This window comes from Erinaceus europaeus, chromosome 14, assembly GCF_950295315.1.
Source record: "Erinaceus europaeus chromosome 14, mEriEur2.1, whole genome shotgun sequence".
Classification (NCBI taxonomy): Eukaryota; Metazoa; Chordata; class Mammalia; order Eulipotyphla; family Erinaceidae; genus Erinaceus; species Erinaceus europaeus.
The window spans coordinates 24,344,023-24,363,541 of record NC_080175.1 but is presented as its reverse complement, the minus strand read 5'-3'; the positions used below and the strand labels follow the sequence as shown (position 1 = coordinate 24,363,541).

General features: G+C 39.4%; 1 protein-coding gene across 1 annotated transcript in view; it reads right to left on the bottom strand.

The window, feature by feature from the left end:
• Positions 1-19,519, bottom strand: part of CFAP43 (cilia and flagella associated protein 43) — a 114,242-nt gene that overhangs the window by 19,408 nt on the left and 75,315 nt on the right. Inside the window, exons 21-31 of the mRNA XM_060171372.1 lie at positions 19,223-19,327; positions 17,470-17,586; positions 16,750-16,977; positions 13,664-13,870; positions 12,744-12,833; positions 12,407-12,487; positions 11,166-11,291; positions 8,756-8,875; positions 6,102-6,209; positions 3,825-3,911; positions 2,044-2,132 (exon numbers count right to left, since the gene is read on the bottom strand). Coding sequence (XP_060027355.1) covers positions 2,044-2,132; positions 3,825-3,911; positions 6,102-6,209; positions 8,756-8,875; positions 11,166-11,291; positions 12,407-12,487; positions 12,744-12,833; positions 13,664-13,870; positions 16,750-16,977; positions 17,470-17,586; positions 19,223-19,327 — 1,358 coding nt within the window. The remainder of the gene's footprint in view (positions 1-2,043; positions 2,133-3,824; positions 3,912-6,101; positions 6,210-8,755; positions 8,876-11,165; positions 11,292-12,406; positions 12,488-12,743; positions 12,834-13,663; positions 13,871-16,749; positions 16,978-17,469; positions 17,587-19,222; positions 19,328-19,519) is intronic.

Genomic DNA, 19,519 nt, shown 5'->3' with positions numbered 1-19,519 from the left:
TGGGGACACAGAACTCTAGTGGTGGAAAAGGTGTGGAATTATACCCCTGTTATCTTATAATTTTGTAAATCAATATTAACTCACTAATAAAAAAGGATTTAAAGCTAACTCTTCTCTATTACAAAGCATTTACCTTTTTTAAATTTATTTACTTATTCCCTTTTGTTGCCCTTGTTGTTTTTTTATTGTTGTAGTTATTGTTGGATAGGACAGAAAGAAATGGAGAGAGGAGGGGAAGACAGACGGGGAGAGAAAGACACCTGCAGACCTGCTTCACCGCCTGTGAAGGGACTCCCCTGTAGGTGGGGACCGGGGGCTCCAGCCGGAATCCTTACACCAGTCCTGGTGCTTTGCGCCACGTGAGCTTAACCCTCTGCGCTACTGCCCAACTCTTTTTTTTTTTTTTTTTAAATGGCTATCTCCTGGTATGTGGAGGTTTGGCTTTATTGTGTTTGTTTTTGTTTTGTAGGGAAAAAGGTGTGTGTTTGGATTATTATAATTCTCCCCTCCCCCTCAATTTTATGCCCCTCAATTTTATGCAGTCTGTCAAAAGTTATGAGAATGGAATTTGTACTTCAGACACGAATGACATGCTTTTGAGGCACCTTTTTAATGTAAAGTTTAGAAAACTGAATTTTTAAAAAATTGGCTAAGTGGTGGCCCAGGAGGATGCACAGTGGATAAACTGTTCGACTCAAGCCTGAGGTATTGAGTGCGATCCCTGGTATTGCATGTGCCAGAGTGATGCTCTAGTTCTCGCTGCCTCTTTCTCATAAATAATCTTTTTGAAAATCTACTCAGTGTGATTCTAATGCTACTCTCAGTAGAAAATAGGTATTTTAGGACTTTTGATAATGATTATTTTCATTTATAGATACTGTCATTTTTAAAATTCTGTTTTGAATATGATCATATGAGATGCTCTGAAGAAAAGGGGTTTGTGGTCATATAAGCTTGGAAAACATTGTATATATTATTTATTTAACTTGAAGAGCTAAGGGCCAAAAATAGATGCGGATAAGGTCCTCATTAAAGAAAACCATTTTTTTAATCTAGAATTTTTCCAGACTTATTTTGTCCTGAAAGTCTTTTACACATAGAATTCCAACATATAACATATAGGATATTTCTGGGTTTTTTTTAAAAAAAATTTATTTATTCCCTTTTGTTGCCCTTATTGTTTCATTGTTGTAGTTATTATTGTTATTGTTGTCATCGTTGTTGGATAGGACAGAGAAAAATGAAGAGAGGAGGGGAAGACAGAGAGGAGGAGAGAAAGATGGACACCTGCAGACCTGCTTCACCACCTGTGAAGTGACTCCCCTGCAGGTGGGGAGCCGGGGGCTGGAACTGGGATCCTTACGCTGGTCCTTGCACTTTTCACCACCTGTGCTTAACCCGGGGTGCTACTGCACGACTCCCCGTTTTTCCCCCCCACATCTTCTGTTAAACTATAAATCTGTATACCTAATCTATGACTTAAGAGGAACTACTTCTATGTATGAAATAGAACCTGTAACAGCATGATCACTTAACCTTTTTTTTAAATTATTTTTACTAGTAGTATCACTGGGTGCCTGCATGACAAAACACTGAAGACAATGTTTTCTTTTTTCTTTTTATCTATCTTTATTTAATATGACAGAGAGGAATTGAGAGGGGGGAGATATAGTGGGAGAGAAGAAGTCACCTACAGATCTGTTTCCCACTAGTGAAGCCTTTCCCCTGCAGGTGGGGAGTTGGGGTTCCAACCAGGTCTTTGCACATAGTAACGTGAGCTCTCAGCTGGGTGCACCACTGCCAGGCCCCCAACACAATTTATTTTAAGTTATGAAAAGAAATTATAATCTTTATTGTTTACCTTAAGATGTAAGAATAATACAAAAAAAACCCAAGTTATGATCAATACAGTCAAACATCTTGCTGGTAAAGATACATTAAGCATTCCAACTGGGAGAAGAAAAATTCAAAATCTAATAATTTCCTTTCCTATTCACAAACTTTTCTACCCCTTGAAAACATGATAGTAAAAGAGAAACAAACCTTGGTCGTCGTTTAAAAAGTTTATAGAGTATTTCCACCTGATAACTGGGGAGTTCTGAAAATTCCTTTTTGAAGCTGCGATCCAAAACCTAAGGGCAGATAATTTTTCCAGACTTGTGACTTGGTTCACAAATACAAGTTTTGATGATACTCTTCAATTGCCTGTAAAGGTTTATACTATTTTGATTTTTTTGTGTGTTTTAGTTCATCTCATTTTATTTTGAACTAGCAAAAGCTTTAATAAGCAGGTACCAATGCATATAAATTTTAGAAATTTTTTCCTGGCTAGGTCAAACAGAATTAGTTATTTTTACTCCAGGTTATTGTTACAATTATTATTCTATACTGAAGACATTATATTTCTTTGTTGCCATTCTAGAAAGTAAATGCATACTGTTTTGATTTTTTTAAAAACCCATGGAAACTTGTTTTATAAAGTAAAATCATGGGGCCAGGTGGTGGTGCATCTGGTCAAGTGCACTGCACATGTCACCATGCACAAGGACTCAAGCCCCTACTTCCCTATCTGCCAGGGAGGGGAGGGTCACTTCACAAACAGTGGAGAAGTGCTACAGATGTCTATGTTTCTCTTTCCCTCTCTATCTCTCCTTTCTCTCTCAGTTTCTCTCTGTGCTATCAAATAAAAATGAAAAACAAAGTAAACTAATCAGAGGGTGGCTGGACTTATACTCACTGTGTAAGCATTTCTTGAAGATTTATAGTGAAGAGGAGGCATCTCAAGTCACTTTGTCTCATATAAGAGGAGTTGGAAATGATTCAGAATTGAAGTACTTACCCACCAAAATATTAGTCTATAGATGAAGTACTCTAATTCTACCCCATTCTATTTTTTATGCATACAAAACTGTTGACCATAGCTCACTAAAATTATTTTATAGCCAACTAGTTGGGCCTACAACCTGACATTTGAAAACCCCTAACATCTAGATGATGTTTGTTTGTTTTAATTTCTTTTTTTGTAGCAGGGGAAGCTTAGACTAAAGAAGTTGACAAAATTTTGACATAGTGATTTTTTAGAAATATATAATGGTATATAATAACTGAGAATCGTAGTAGGAGAAAACTCTATGAGGAAATTAAACTATATGTCTCCTTCCAACCCAGGCAGCAGTAATTCTACATCATTGATGAGTAAGACAATCTCTCTCCAGTCTGGAGAACTCTCAAAAGGCTAGACAGAAGTAGACCTACCCTGTGGCCCTGTAAATACCTCTCCTGGGGATACATCTTGATGAACCAAACACAACCCCAAAAATATTTGTGTATATCTATGTTTATAGCAGCATAATTTGTAATAGCCAAAACCTGGAAGCAACCCAGGTGTCCAACAACAGAGGAGTGGTTGATTAAGTTGTGGTATAAATACACAATGGAATACTATTCACCTTCTTCACCTCATCTTGGATGGAGCTTGAACAAATCATGTTGAGATCCGTCAGAAAGAGAAGGAAGAACATGGGATGATCTCACTCAGACAGAAGTTGAAAAATAAGAACAGAAGGGAAATCACTAAGCATAACTTGGACTAGAGTTGGTGTATTGCACCAAAGTGAAAGACTTTGGGGGTGAGTGTGTGTGTGTGTGTGGGGGGAAGGGTTCAGGTCCTGGAACATGATGGTAGAGGAGGACCTAGTAGGGGGAGGTTGAATTGTTATGTAGAAAACTGAGAAATGTTTACACATGTGCAAACTATTGTATTTTACTGTTGACTGTAAACCATTAATCCTCCAATAAAGAAAAAAAAAGACAATGTCTCTCACTTTGTCTTCAGCCAGTAAGTTGTCATAGTGTTCTTTGTACATATCCAGGTCTTCTCTAGATTTCTGGATGGCATCTGTAGACTTGCTCTGTAACGACATCCGAAATAACCAGTTGGAAGTGGAGGTCTAGTTGTTTTGTTTGTTTTTGGATAAACAGAATATTGGATATGAAAAATAACAAGATATTTCCCAGTACAAGATAAACATGTCAGTGAAACGTCCATTAGACATAACATATATAGAAGGAAGAAACCAGAGTCCTTGAAAAAACAAGCACCCAATCACCCGTCTCTAAGTATTGTTGGCTCTGTGGTAAGTGTGCATGTGACTATGGGCACACCACCTTTTGGCAATGTGGTACGGCTGATGAAATTTCATAGACTCCGAAGTCTGGGACTTGAGTGGCTGAACACACAATGGTCAGACCATTCGTAAAAAAAAATAGCTGTCTGGAAGTTAAACCATAACCTCTGGTGATTGACTGCAAGCTAGCATGATATGATTAATAGTTGTTAATCTCAGCGTTCCTAATTGTTGCCACCATTTCCAGTATTTGGACCAGGCACAGAAAGTTACACATGCTCCTCAGATGTGGTTTCCTGGTTACTTTCCACTATTTCCTCATTTCTCTTTAAAGCATTCCTATCCCGCTGGAAGTCTTTTGTTTTCTTCCACACATAGAAGGTGGTGGCCCATCTCCTTGCTGAACTGAGTTCTTGATATTTTCTGCATAATCTTATTTTGATGGCCTTCATTTATTTCCACAGCTCATTTCCTGCAATATTACACACTAGTAGGTGACTCAAGCATGTCACCAGCCACCTGAGATAGTCTGTTCACCTGTGAAAGACATTCAACATCTTGCAGGGTTGTTATGAACAGGGTTGCATTTTGAATGTGCTTTACATATGCTGTTTAACAGAGTCTTTACAAAAACTAAGTGCATGTACTATACATGATACTTCAAATAATTAATAAATCTCCTTTAGTAATACTACTAATAAAGGCCAGTATCCTTTGGCAAACTTTGTGAAATAATTTTCTCTTTGATGAAATATATCTATTCATTTTAAAAATTTATTTATTTATTTATTTATTCCCTTTTGTTGCCCTTGTTGTTTATTGTTGTTGGCTAGGACAGAGAGAAATGGAGAGAGGAGGGGAAGGCAGAGGGGGAGAGAAAGACAGATACCTGCAGACCTGCTTCACCACCTGTGAAGCGACTCCCCTACAGGTGGGGAGCCGGGGCTTGAACCGGGATCCTTACACCAGTCCTTGAGCATTGCACCACATGCGCCACTGTGCTACTGCCCAACTCCCAAAATATGTCTATTCTAACTCTTATTTACTAGGTAGATTTTTTTTTTTTTTCTGAATATGAGTGCTTTTCTCTCTATTGTTGTAGGTTCGAGAACCAGAGCCAACCAGAGGAGTCAACAAGGTCAGGAACTTTATTAACATTAACTGGCACAGAAGGAGCTCATGATTTTAAAGAATTCTGAACTTGAACAAAGGGACGGCACAAGCTCATACAGGGGGCTGCAGGATGAGAGCAGAAAGTGTCATCACAGAAGCAGAGAGAAGCTGTAAGGTTAAGTGGGTGGGGCAGACTTGCACCATTGCTCAGGGTATGGCTGCCTCAGTTACTGTTAGGGTAACTTTTATCGTTTCCTGCGTAGCTGTGACAGGGAAAGTTTATCTTCAGGATTTAGAAGTGTCAGCATAAGATACACTACTGAGGATGTGTGTGTGTATCTTACTCAAGGTCTCCTGTTATCTGGGGGCTTCTCTCCTTCTTCTAGTCTGGTTAGTTAACTCTTTCTTTGCCTTGACACTCTTCTCCACCTCATTATAAGTCAACTGCTTACTTACATATTTAGAGTGTGTCTCAAATGGTCCTGAGAGAGCAATATTCCCTCGAGAAGAGCTTGAAAATTGCCTAAAGCGTCCAAGGTTCCACTGCCAGTTAATGGTTAGCTAAAGCACATTCTTTCCATGTAAAATTATCTGGCCCTGTTTTATAAGCCATATGACATATGAAAGTCGCATGGTTCTTTTGAATACGTGAGTGTAGATGCTGAGTCACATCACTTTATTAACAGATTAGAGTGGGTGGTTTTGCCTGACCCTGGAGCAACATCTCCAACAGGGAGCCAAGGGCCACATGGTTGAGTAGAGATGTAGCGGGGGATTGGGTCTAAGCACACATGCTCTTGTTAAACAAGGAGCACACCTGTCAGAAAATACTTGTGCACATATATTAGGCACCTCACTTACTTTTTCCTCCTGCTTCCTTGCAATGTAGTTATTTAGGCAGAGTTCTCTAGAGTTTATTTCTTCATCCAACAGTAAAGAAAAAACAAGGTTATTTATTTTCAATTCCTCCTGTAGAAATATTTTTAAAAGGGAGAAAATGATCAACACCCCTATCTTAGAAAGAATTTTCTATTGCAGATCATAGACTTGACACTTATCAAGCAAGTCTAGGACATACAACTAAGAGAAACTGATATGAGGCTGTACCTATATTCAGCAAACACATCATAAACCAGTAAGCCCCCAATAAAGTAGGGGAGAAAAGGAAAATAAAAAAGGGAAATTTCACTTAAGGAAAAGATAAAGTGAGATATTTCCATTGTTTTACCTTTATACCTTTTCAATATGATATAAAAACACATATGCAGAAAAATGTGGAGAATATATAAGAGCTAACTGAGTTATTTTAAAGGCAAACACCCCTGGCTCAAGAAAGAGAACTCTGCTAATGCTGGAAGCCCCTACATGTGTCCCCATCATAGTCTCATCCTCCATGTTAACTACTATGATGACTTAGAATCTTTGTCTTCCTCTGCAGTATGTATCTCCGGGAACTATAACTCATCCATGAAAGAAAATGGTCACATTTAAGTCTTTTCTGTTGTCTCCCATTCTCTCCCTCACATACACTGCTTGTAGTATCACCCATCTGGGTGTACTGACTGTATACTTATGAGGCAGTTCATCAGAGGTCATGTCTTTCCTGAAAATTGGCAGCTGGACCTAAGGCCTGATCAAAGAGGCTCCATGTTTGATTTTCCTGGTAGGACCATAGGTTCTACTATGTTCTTTGACCAGGAGACACGTAATATCTGGTTGCTTTTCTTTTGTGCTGTCTTCAGCTGTAGGAGCTCAAGCCCATGCCCATGAGTCCATAGAGAGTTGCAAATTGGTGATACTCTATTTCCATTATTCCTTTTCCTCTTATTAATCAAAATTATTTTGTATAGAGATGCTGTTTCATCAGGTATTTGGTTACCTAGTGATACAGTTCATCATATAGGAAGGCAGAACAAATATTTACTCTTTTTCTTTAATCTTCTTTTTGATAGTGAAGTTGGCTGCTGAATACTTATGATTTTAGGCAGTAATTTTTAAAGGCTTCCTCACTATCTTGTATGATAAAGTGGTCATCCATGATAAGATGTTCTAAGCATATCTTCCTAATATAACATCTTTAATAAGGCATATTTCACAATTTACACATTCCACTCATTTCAGTATGTATAATTCAAGGGTAACCACCACAAAAATCAATTTGAAAACATTTCACCAACCCCCAAACAAACCCTTATTTTTATTGGACAGGGAGAAATTGAGAAAAAAGGGGTAGGTAGAAAGGGAGAGAGAAAGATAGACACTTGCAAAACTGCTTCATTGCTTGTGAAGCATGCCCCTTGCAAGTGGGGAGTGGGGGCTCAAAATTGGATCCTTGCACATAGTAATATATGTGCTTAACCTGGTGTGCTAACGCCTGCCCACCCCCCCCCCAGCCCCCACAAACATAGCCTTTAGGAGTCATTTCTCATTTCCTCCCATACAGAGAGATAGTGCCTTATCAGTGCCAAGGTAAATTAGTCAACCTTCTCTATTTCAAGTTGCCTATTCTGGGCATCTCATTTAAATGGAATCACATCATATATGGTCTTGAATGTCTGGCTTTTTTTTTTTTTAAATTTTTGCCTCCAGGGTTATTGCTGGGGCTCGATGCCTACATTATGAATCCACTGCTCCTGGAGGCTTTTTTTTTCCCCTTTTGTTGCCCTTGTTTATTGTTGTTGTTGGATAGGACAGAGAGAAATCGAGAGAGGATGGGAAGACAGAGACAGAGAGAGGGAGAGAAAGACAGACACCTGCAGACCTGCTTCACCACTTGTGAAATAACCCCCTGCAGGTGGGGAGCAGGGGGCTCCAACTGGGGTCCTTACGCCAGTCTTTGTGCTTTGTGCCATATGCGCTTAACCCACTGCGCTACTACCTGGACCTGAATGTCTGACTTTTTCACTTAGCTTGTGTTCAGGGCTCATCTGCGTTGCAGCACCTACTAGTACTTTTTGTTGTTAAATAATATTTTATCATATGGATAAACCATAGTCTGTTTATTCATTCATAGCTGTTGGGCATTTGGATTCTTTCAGCCATTATGACTAGTTCTGGGACATTTATTCCTAATTTCCCTGCCTTCCAAGCCAACAAGTATGTTCTTTCTGTGGCCCTGATTCCTGAGGAGCGGCCCCTTTTCCATGGCTTTAGGTCTTACCAGGTCTTAGTAACAACATCTTGCCTTACCTCTTGAACTGTGGAAGTGATATAATGGGGAGATTGAAGCTAATCTTGGAAACTGACATTTCAGCTGGACTTGTCAGATGGGAGTCAGTGAACTTTATAGAGCCTTACTAGTAGAAGTGAAAGGAAAGGGAATTCTGGTGGATTCCAGGTATCAGAGGAAGATGTGTGGCAAGTAAGGAGGTAGAGTGGCACAGAGGAGGCTGGTAGGAGCCAGGTATCTTGTAGAACTGGTGTCAGGACGGGTGCTGGACTTAGTCCAGGGAAGCCTGAGAGGCCCCTGGAGACTCCTTAATATAAAAAGTTGCATAAATAAAGCTTCCATTTACCTGGTTGACAACCATATCGGCCTTCACTCTCTTTTCAAAGAGTCTTTTCAAATGCTCATCAAAATTCGCTGTGCTTTCTTGTATAGAGTTCTGAAGTTTCTTTAGTTCTGCTTCTAATGACTGAAAGGAAGTCAATATAAAGTTAACCCTTAGGATCATCAAATGCCCCCTGGGGAATAGTGTTTGCATTCTGCCACAAAAAAGCCATTGGAGGGCAGGCTTTGGGTCTTTTGAGCTTTGAGGCTTTGGGTCCTCCATTATGTAGAATTGGATGTAACAGAATAAAATTTTGATGCTTATAATCATAATATATAATTCATATTTATGGTACTCATTTAAGTATTCTGGAGAACAATAAACCAGGGCATGTATAATATTTATCACATGTGAACATGCCATTCATATACACTGAAATGTACTGAGGCCTTGGCCCCTTCTGTCCCCAGTAGCTATGAACTCATCTAGTTGCAAGATTCTGGTTTCTAAACCCCAACCCCCAACAGAAGAAATCAGAAATTCCTAGAAAGGAAAAGGTGATTCCAGATTCCTAGAACATCATACCACTTTAGGGAGGGAGAAAGTGCTCAAACTAATGAGAGCAACTCAAAAAGATCTCCAAACACTTGGATTATCAAAGTACAACGATGATAGTGGTAGATTAAAAAAATTGTATGTTTAGAAGTGGTCCAGGGTAGGTCAGAGGCAAAACTCTTGACTAGGGAGGAATAACAGTGTTTCAGGTCTCTCTCTCTCTCTTTCCCTTCCCCTCTCCCTCTCCCTCACTACCTCCTTCTCCCTCTCTAGCTCACATCTTCCTTCTCAATTTCTATCTCTAGCTCTATCCAAGAAATAATAAATGAGTAAAATGTGATAAAATAAAATTAAGAGTTTTTCATAAATTGGTAATTGTAGCTAGCTGAAAGGTGACTATATTATTTTCTCCACTTTTATAAGTATTTAACATCTTTCATACTACAAAGCTTTTACAAAATAAGTATTTATTTATTATGAGTGAGAAAGAAAAATGGGGGGAGAGAGAGAGAGGACTAGAGCATGGCTCAAATCTGGCTTAAGGTTCCCTGCATGTGGTAATGTATACACTCTACCTGGTGCACCATCACCTGGTCCCAAGATCATTATTTTAGAGATAAACCAGTTTGAATTTTTTATTTACCCACTTCATTGCACAGATACGGAGAAGACTAAGTACTGGGTTGAATCAAGATTGGTGTTATACCAGGTGAGAACTCGGAAGCAGGGAGTGAGGATGGAGGCTGTTAACTGTGTCACAGGGCAAGCCCATGGAAGAAATGCCACCACCATAGGCATCTAGACTCCCTAACTTCTCCAAGTTTGTCCTGCATTCAGGACTGTTTCCTGTGGTCTTTAAGTATATCCAGTCTAGGATCAAATGCAGGGGTAGTGTTAGAGGACTGCCATGAATGAAAAGAGGGTCAAATAACAGTCAGTCCAAAGAAGTTGTTCATGAGATATGGCCTGCATATAGCTGACAAACTACTGCCTCAACTAATCACAGGATTTTACTTCCTTTGCAGAGAAGTAAGCATTACCTGTTTGGTTGTCTGTCATCATCTTTTACATCTCTGCTAAATTTTGTAAGCAGTTTTAACATAGGAATGTTTCTTTGAAACGAAAGGACATCAAGTAACAGAGCTGCATTACAAAGATTTCAAATAACTGTAAATTACATGCTGCCTTGATGGCATCATTCTCACAAATCCTGTCCTTAAGACTGAGAACAAAGTAAGTACAATTATTACTAAATTCAAATCAATGAGAAAAATAAAGAGTATTGAACATATGAGGATGGGAGTTTGGGTATCTTAAAAATGGAAACAATGGAGGGAAAACCAAATGAATTATAGCAATGTGGGGAAGGTTGAAATCAACAAGAACTTAAAAATTGCTATATTGTCTTTTCTTTTAAATTCTTCTAACTCTTTAAATTTAACTCTAATCACCTCCCTGAATTCTCTTGAGAATTTAAGCTGAAACTCTTATTCTTTTTTTCTTATTGCCACCAGGTTATTGCTGGGGCTCAGTGCTTGTATGATGTTACCATTCTCGGAGGCAATTTTTCCCCCCTTCTCTCTTATTGACAGGGGGTGAGAGACAAAGAGAGAGAGAGAAACAGAGAGAAAGAGACACACCTACAGTACTATTCCACTACTCACTCAAAAGTTGCTCCTCTGCAGGTAGGGGTCTGGGGGCTTGAACTAAGGTCTTTTTGCATGGTGACATGTATACACTACCAGGTGTGCCTCTACTCACCCTTGAAACTCCAGTCCTGCATACTAAAGACACTGAGGAAATTAAGAACACTGAATTTGCAAAGATAATGAGATAAAGCCCTGAATATGATATGGTATATGAACTCTCCTTTTCTCACCTTTCTATACTTCTCTCTTTCTTCATTTAACTCCTTGACTTTTTTCTCGTACTCTCTGAATTGCTTCCTTTCTTCTTCAGACCACACAACATCAGGCTTTGTCGTGAAAGGAGGTGGAGGAATCACCTAAAATCATAAAGGAAAATATATTCAAGTTCAAACATATATGTAGCAGCATAGTAAAAGCTCAGAGTTCCCAATTCAGTGAAAGAAAGAGCCTTTTAAAAGGAGATAGTCCGTCACATTGGCAAGATAACCTGACACAATGGCCAAAGGCTATGAAAAGAAGTTATTGCAGTTGATTAGTGAACTGGGGGCAGTATCGGGTGTACCCAGGTTCTTAGGTAACAAGCTTGGAGGTGTCAGTTGATATCTACAAAGGCAGGGAAATTGCGATTTATTAAGATTCAACAAGTCATTGTACTTTTGAAAGCAATTTCTGGTGCATGTTGTTTAGTCACAGTCTATGAGGAGAAACATGTATAAGGCACACATTTGGTTTTCATTCTTAAATCTCAGAGTTTCAGGCATCTTTAATTCAACACAAAATGTCACAAACTAAATCCAACAACCAGACAGAAACAAAAACAAACATAAATACCTGAACTCCAGGTACACCTCTGTCAGGTATTCGAACAAAGGCAATCTTCTGGTGCATTTGGACAAACACAGAAGCATCAACCCAGCTTTCTGTAGAACCCAAAGCAACCAGAGGTTGTCTGTTGCTCAGTGACTGCTTTCAGTCAGGTAGAGGGCAGAAGTGAGGTTTCATTTTTTTCCTCCCAGCTATGGTATACTTATAAAGTGCTAGGATGGATGTTACTTGCTGTCAAGAATTTTTTTTAAAAACTCAGCTTCATATAGATTAAAATAGTAAAAAGAAAATTCTTTAAATTAATTTTATTTTACTTTGTTTTTTGCCACCAGGGTTATTGCTAGGGCTTGTTTTTTTATTTATTTACTTAATTTGATTTCCCTTTTCTTTCTTTTTTGTGACAGTAGCAGAAAGCAATAGAGAGGGAGTAAGGAGATAGAGGAAGAAAGACAGAGAGGCACCTGCAGCACTGCTCCACTGCTCGTGTAGCTTCCACTCTCTAGGTGGGAACTAGATGCTGGAGCCCTGGTCCTCCCTCACACATGGTGAACTCTACCAGGTGCACCACTGCCCGAGCCCCCAAATGGTAATGTTTAAGTAGCTCTCTACTCCATTCCACCTTTCACAATGGAACCAGAAATCTCACCATTTTCAAAATATCTTCCTTCTTAACTTCTAGAACTCCTCCCATCATGTCCATCAGAGCTCGGCGTCTTGATTCGATAGCCTGAAGAAGAGCGCAGGTTAGAGACAGCAGCTGAAAAAGAGGTCTGGAGCCCCACTGGCACTGGGGAAAATCTCCCACCCAATTTACAATGACTACATTTAGGATAAGGGAGGGGCCACTGAGCATCACAAGTGCCTTGATGTGTTTCTACAGTGGGCTACAAATGCAAGGGTGTTCAACTAGGTTATACACAAAATTTATCTAATGAAGTAGAACCTAAAAGCGTCTTAGGTTCTACTTGAGCCAGAGTGTGTACCTGAGCTATAAGCAATCGCTCCATTTCCTGGGCAGAAGTCACTTCTGCTTTGAGTTTTTGCCATGGGAAAACAAACCTCTGAGCTCGAATCTAAGAGAGAAAATGTGGTTTTGTGCAGTTACTTGTAGAAAAATAAAAGCAATTTTTAAAAAATATTTTTATTTATTTGTTATTGGATAGAGACAGAACGAAATTGAGAAGGAGCAGGCAGAGGTAGAGGGGCAGAAAGAGAGATACCTGCAGCCCTGCTTCACTACTTGTGAAGCTTTCCCCCTGCAGGTGGGGACCAGGGGCTTTAACCTGGGTCCTTGTGCACTGCAATGTGTGCAATCAACCAGGTGTGCCACCACCTGGACCCAGAGCAATTTTTTTTTCTTTGCACTCTGGGTGACAAAAGGTACTAAAGGGAAACCCAGAGTTTGCAATCAAGTTCCTATCTTGGGATTGAAGATCTACAATGAGAAGATTGAACTTCTTTTTATTATTATTTATTGATACAAAGGAAACACTAACAAAACCCATAGGATAAGAGGGGTACAACTCCACACAATTCCCACCACCAGAACTCCCCTATCCCATCCCCTCCCTTGATAGCTTTCCTATTCTTTATCCCTCTGGGAGTATGGACCCAAGGTCATTCGGGATGCAGAAGGTGGAAGGTCTGGCTTCTGTAACTGCTTCCCGCTGAACACAGAACTTCTTTCTAGGCTTGGTGCTCACACCTCCCCTGGATTTAATGAGGTTTATATTATTTCTGAGGCTATGCCAACTGTTCTTGTACTCTGAAAATGAGAGTGTTATAATATTTTTTTGTAGTATAGATAAGAAGATAAATAAGAACAAGGGAATAAAAAGATGAGTAAGAATTAGGGAGAAATGGCATGAGAAAGAAGGGGGTGGGTAGTACAGCTAATGAGTACCTCACTAGGTTTAACAAGGAAGGTTCTCTCTGGCCTCTCATCATCATCAAATTCTGGTTGCCAGACTGTTTCTTCCAAGTCCAGGTCTGCAATGATTTCTTTTATTCTTACATTTCTTTCCTTCACACGAGCAATTTCAAACTCTTTTTGTTTATATGCAGCATCAAACTCATTGTTGAAAACAGTTTTCACCTTATAAATAATATCCTGAAATAGCAAAAATATATAAACAGATATACTATGTGAAAACACACCACATATTCTAACTTACTTGTAACTGAATTCCAGTTTTCTTTCCCTCCAAAACCATATTTGCAAATTATTAATAATTTAACCTTCTGTAAAGTATTATTTATATCATCACTTATTGGTTCAATCATCAACAGCAGTATCTAAATCATTGGTAGGATTATGGCAACAGCATAATTATTGTAACATTTCCATTCATGCTGCAACTTAATATTTAATTATGCTCCCAAAATGTAAGTTGTTATGCAGGTAGCTTGATAAATGGTGAGAGAAGAGGGAATTGGATTATTTGGGCTACTCTCTCTACTACTGTATTTGTGCTAAAGATATCCATCATGGGGGCTGGGTAGTGGCACACCTGACTAAGTGCAAGGACCTGCTCAAGGATCCAGGTTTGAGTCCCCGGCTGCCTACCTGCAGGGGGACACTTCACAAGCAGCTAAGTAGATCTGCAGGTGTTTGTCTTTATGTCTCCCCATTTTCCCCTTCTCTATCAATTTCTCTCTGTCCTATCCAATAAAATGGGAAAAAAATGGCTGCCAGGAGCAGTGGATTCATAGTGTTGGCATGAATCCCTATGATAACACTGGAGGAAAAAAAAAATATATATCCATCATAAACTGTTTTGAACTTAACATGTAGGGGGCTGGCAAAATAGCTCACCTAGATAGTGTGCTTGCTTTGCCATACATGAGACTTGGGTTTGAGCTCAGTCCCTATTGGATGACATTTCCATGTTGTGGTGTCTTTCCTTTTCTTACTCATTGTCTCTGTCTATCACTTTTTATCTGAAAAAGTCAGTCAGAGTTGTGAAGTCCCAGTGATGAGAACTACAATAACAACTACAACAGATTAACATATAGAATTACCATTGAGAAATGTCTTTTCTTTGGAACTGTGTTTTGGGTGGGGCAAGGGAGCTATGTTGAGGAAGGGATGGCTGCTAGTTGTCTGCTAGTGTCCCAAAGAAGCGCAGTTGCACAAAACCTTTCAGTAGGTAGTATATACAGACATGCTCTGGGACTGACTTGTTTGGTGGGATGGAAGGAGTAGGTCCTTAGAGCTTGAGGGATGCTGCACCTTGTCTTATCTCTTAGCCCCAGAGTTTAGAGAGGAAATAGTATTTTCTCCACTTAGAGGGATAAATAATCATATCTTGTTATTTTTTAATTTTTTAAAAATATTTATTTTATTTATTTATTCCCTTTTGTTGCCCTTGTTGTTTTATTGTTGTAGTTATTATTGTTGTTGTCATTGTTGGATAGGACAGAGAGAAATGGAGAGAGGCAGGGGAAGACAGAGAGGAGGAGAGAAAGACAGACACCTGCAGACCTGCTTCACCGCCTGTGAAGCGACTCCCCTGCAGGTGGGGAGCCGGGGTTCGAACCGGGATCCTTATGCCGACCTCGTGCTTTGCGCCACCTGTGCTTAGCCCGCGGCACTACAGCCCGACTCCCTCATATCTTGTTTTACTTGGTTTTTTTGAAAAAGAAAACAAAGCACAACTCTGCTGAGTCATCTCCCCTGACCACATTATGATCTTACAAGTAGGTCCTAGTTAATATGCATCTGGATTACTGCTAAAATGGTACTCAAGGTCTCTCTCTCTCTTTCTTTCTTTCTTCTTTTTTTTTTTTTTTTACTAGAACACTACTTAGCACTGACCTATAGTATGCTAGAGATTGAATCTTGGACTGCTGGTACATCAGGCATAAATCACTGTCGCATAAACCACTGTGCTATTCCTTCTCATTTTTTAAAAACAAGTTTATTTTAAGAATTTTATTATTTTTTAAATATTTATTTATTCCTTTTTGCTGCCCTTGTTGTTTTATTGTTGTAATTGATTTCATCATTGTTAGATAGGACAGAGAGAAATGGAGAGAGGAGGAAAAGACAGAGACGGGGAGAGAAAGATAGACACCTGCAGACCTGCTTCACTGCCTGTGAAGCGACTCCCCAGCAGGTGGGGAGCCAGGGGTTCGAACAGGGATCCTTACGCTGGTCCCTGCACTTTGCGCCACATGCACTTAACCTGCTGCACTACTGCCCGACTTGCCCTCATTTTTTTTTTTTTAAGATTTATTTATTTATGAGAGAGGAGAGAAGAGAAAAGAGAAAGAGAGAAAAACAGAGTGTCATTGTGATACAAGCAATACCAGGAATCAAACTTGGGACCTCAAGCTTGAGAGTCAAACACTTTCTCTACCGCACCACCTCCCAGGATGTAATATATGATCACCATCACCATTATCATCATTGTTAGGGCCACACTGCTACAGGCCAACTTTTTCAAATAGTAAGACGGAAATAGACAGAGGGAAGGACACCACAGCACTGAAGCTTCCTTCAGTATGGTGGGGGTTCTGGTGTATAACCTAGGTTATACACATGACCTTCCTTTGGTTTTTATGTAATGCTGTGAATTAAGCCCCAGAGTTGACACATGCAAGGCATGACTATCAGTGAGCCACCTCCTCAGTCCCTTAAAGACTTTTTTCATCTTTGAGCTTATTTAAAATCTAAATATAAGTAATATACAATTAATAACAAATAAAAATTATAACATAAAAAAGTTCTAAGTAGAAGAATGACGTGATGCCAGCAAGTGTAGGTTTTTAGAAAGCTTGGCATCACAGAACCCATTCTAAATAAATAAAAGCAACTTTTATATACGAGCCCTGGTTCAAGGAAAGTATACTAATTATTTGTATAGATCTCTATACATTTTAAAGATAAGACACCATTTGGTTGACATTGGATTTCAATATCAAATGTCTGAAGACATCTTGGGGAGTTTTTTTTAAAGTCTTGATGATAAACAAAATTATACCTACTTTCAGCAATATTATTTGGTTAATTTTCTCTTCTCTGGAATGAAGTTCCAATTGGCTTGACAATAAAGAGACATCCACCCCAAAATCAGTACTCAGACTACCAAGCAGGTAATTAGGCAGGTTCTTATTCTGTATTACCACACTCTCTTCTTCTTCTTCATCTTCCTCTTCATGACGCTTTGTAGCCAAGGTAGATGCAGACTGAACTTCTACAATTTCCTTCCTTCGCTAAATATAGAAGACATCAAAATGGTTTCTTTAAAATTTAGTCCATACTCCCTAAGGGATAAAGACTAGGGAACCTTCCAATGGAGGTAATGGGACATCAAACTCTGGTGGTGGGAACTGTATGGAATTATACTCCAGTTATCTTACAATCTTGTTAATAATTATCAATCCATTAATACAAATCTAAAAAAGAGAATACTGTGGATGAAAATACCTTCTGCCTAGGATGGGAACAAATTCAAGACCTAATTTGCAAGTATAGCCTGATATTTGAGGACTAACCAGTGTTGGACAGAATATAAGCTGCTTGACTTATTGTATGTAAGTACCTTTCTATGTTCATTAGCATATATTCTACAAATTAACCGTGAATGAAAATACAAATCAAACAATATCTACACTTTTCATTAAGTTGCATTCTAACAGAAATCTGTGTAGGTCCTGAAATGAAATACATGATTTTTATAAGCATATTCATATCTTAAAGCATACTTTAAGACACTCTGTTTCAATCTTCTTTTGCTGCAAAACTCTCTTCAATATTATCATCTCTTCTTCTGTGCGTGCTTTCATTGGGAAGTTCTCAACCACATAGGGGATGTGAAAGCACTGGAAAAAAAAAGAGGAAATAATTCATGTTCAGTGCAATTGTATGTCTTTTGGGCGTGGAAAGAGAGACATCTTCCCTGATTGGATTAATTCATAACTTAAATTGTATGAGTAATACCAGCCATGAGAACTTGCTCTAAAATGAAACAGCACACGTCACTAGTATATTGGGTTCTCAGAAAAGTCAGAACGTATTTTTCTTTTTCTTTTTTGCCTCCAGGGTTATTGCTGGGGTTTGGTGTCTGCAAAGCCACTGCTCCTGAAGGCCATTTTTTCCATTTGTTACCCTTGTTTATCGTTGTTGGATAGGACAGAGAAAAATGGAGAGAGGAGAGGAAGACAGAGAGGAGGAGAGAAAGATAGATACCTGCAGACCTGCTTCACCACCTGTGAAGCTACCCCCCTGCAGGTGGGGAGCTGGGATCACCACACACTTCTTGGCATGTGTGCTTAACCCACTGCACTTCCGCCTGGCCCCCCAGAATGTATTTTTCTATGCAAAAATGTGTCATGAATTTCAGACAACCAAACAGATTTTACAAAAAAAAAAATACTGTGCTCTTGTGAATGATCTCCCCCCTTCCCCTCACTCTAGCACATATCAAAACTTCACTGAGCAAATGAGGGGATTCCAGTGTGAAAGGTGCTGTTGATGGTTCCTTTAGGACTACAAGAATAAACTGGGACATTTAGTCTACACACTCACACACGCACACAAGTTGGGACGAATAAAGAATGAAAGACATTTCTTTAGAAAATTTCTTTAGAAAATGTGAACAACCCTTGTGAGCAACAAGGGTTGGGGAGATAGCATAATGGTTATGCAAAAGACTTTTAGGTCTTTCAGACTCTGGAGTCCCAGGCTCAGTCTCCAGTGCGACCATGAGTCAGAGCTAAAGTGTTCTGGTTTTTCTCACTGTCTTTCAGTATCTTTCTCTCTGTAGTGCTCTCATTAAAATAAATAAAATGAAATGTGAAGCCAGGTATAAAATGAACAACAGTATGTCTATTTTTTTTCTTTTTTTGCCTTCAGGGTTATCACTGGGGCTCAGTGCCTGCACTACGAACCCACTGTTCTTAAAGGCCATTTTTCCCATTTTGTTACCCTTGTTCTTGTTGCTACTGTTGCCATTGCTGTTGTCGTTGTTGGATAGGACAGGGAGAAATCAAGAGAGGAGGGAAGACAGAGAGGGGGAGAGAGAGAGAGAGAGAGAGAGACACCTGAAGACCTGCTTCACCACCTATGAAGTGACCCCCCCAGCAGGTGGAGAGCCGGGGGCTTGAACCAGTATCCTTACGCCAGTCCCTTCCTCTGCACTACTGCCCAACCCCCAGTATGTCTTACTTTTAATCTGTGTGGAATGTGATGAGGTGGTCTTTTGGAATAGGTAAATAGTAAGATCAGCTGTAGACAGTGCCCTAAAGGAATGAGGTGCAAAGGCAAATCAGAAGACATGCCCTCTTGGAAGTACCTGGGCACCAAGAGAGGGAAGAATGAGTGACAACTGACATAGCTGGGTGGAATCCAGTGCACGAAGGGTCAAAGCATGCTCTAGATGCTTTTCTATGAATTTATGATTAAATTTCTTTCTGTCATGACACTTACATAAATGTGTTAGATCTGGAGTTATGTTACCTTGAGAGAGCAACCTTTCACAGTCATCGAATTCCAGCATTCTTCTTTTATAAGTTCAGTCAAATAAGCCTTGGCAAGGTTATGCATCTCTGCATCCTTTCTTATCTAGAAGAGTGCAAATGAAAGAAAAAGACAAAAAAGTGAAAAATGTAGGGTTGGAAACCAGGAAATAACAAGTGTTAGAGAAGTTGTGAGGAAAGGGTCTCTGCTTCACTGCTGGTGGGAATGCAATTTGGTACAGCCCCTTTGGAAGACTGTAGAGGGTCCTTAAATATATAAAAATGCAATTACCTTATG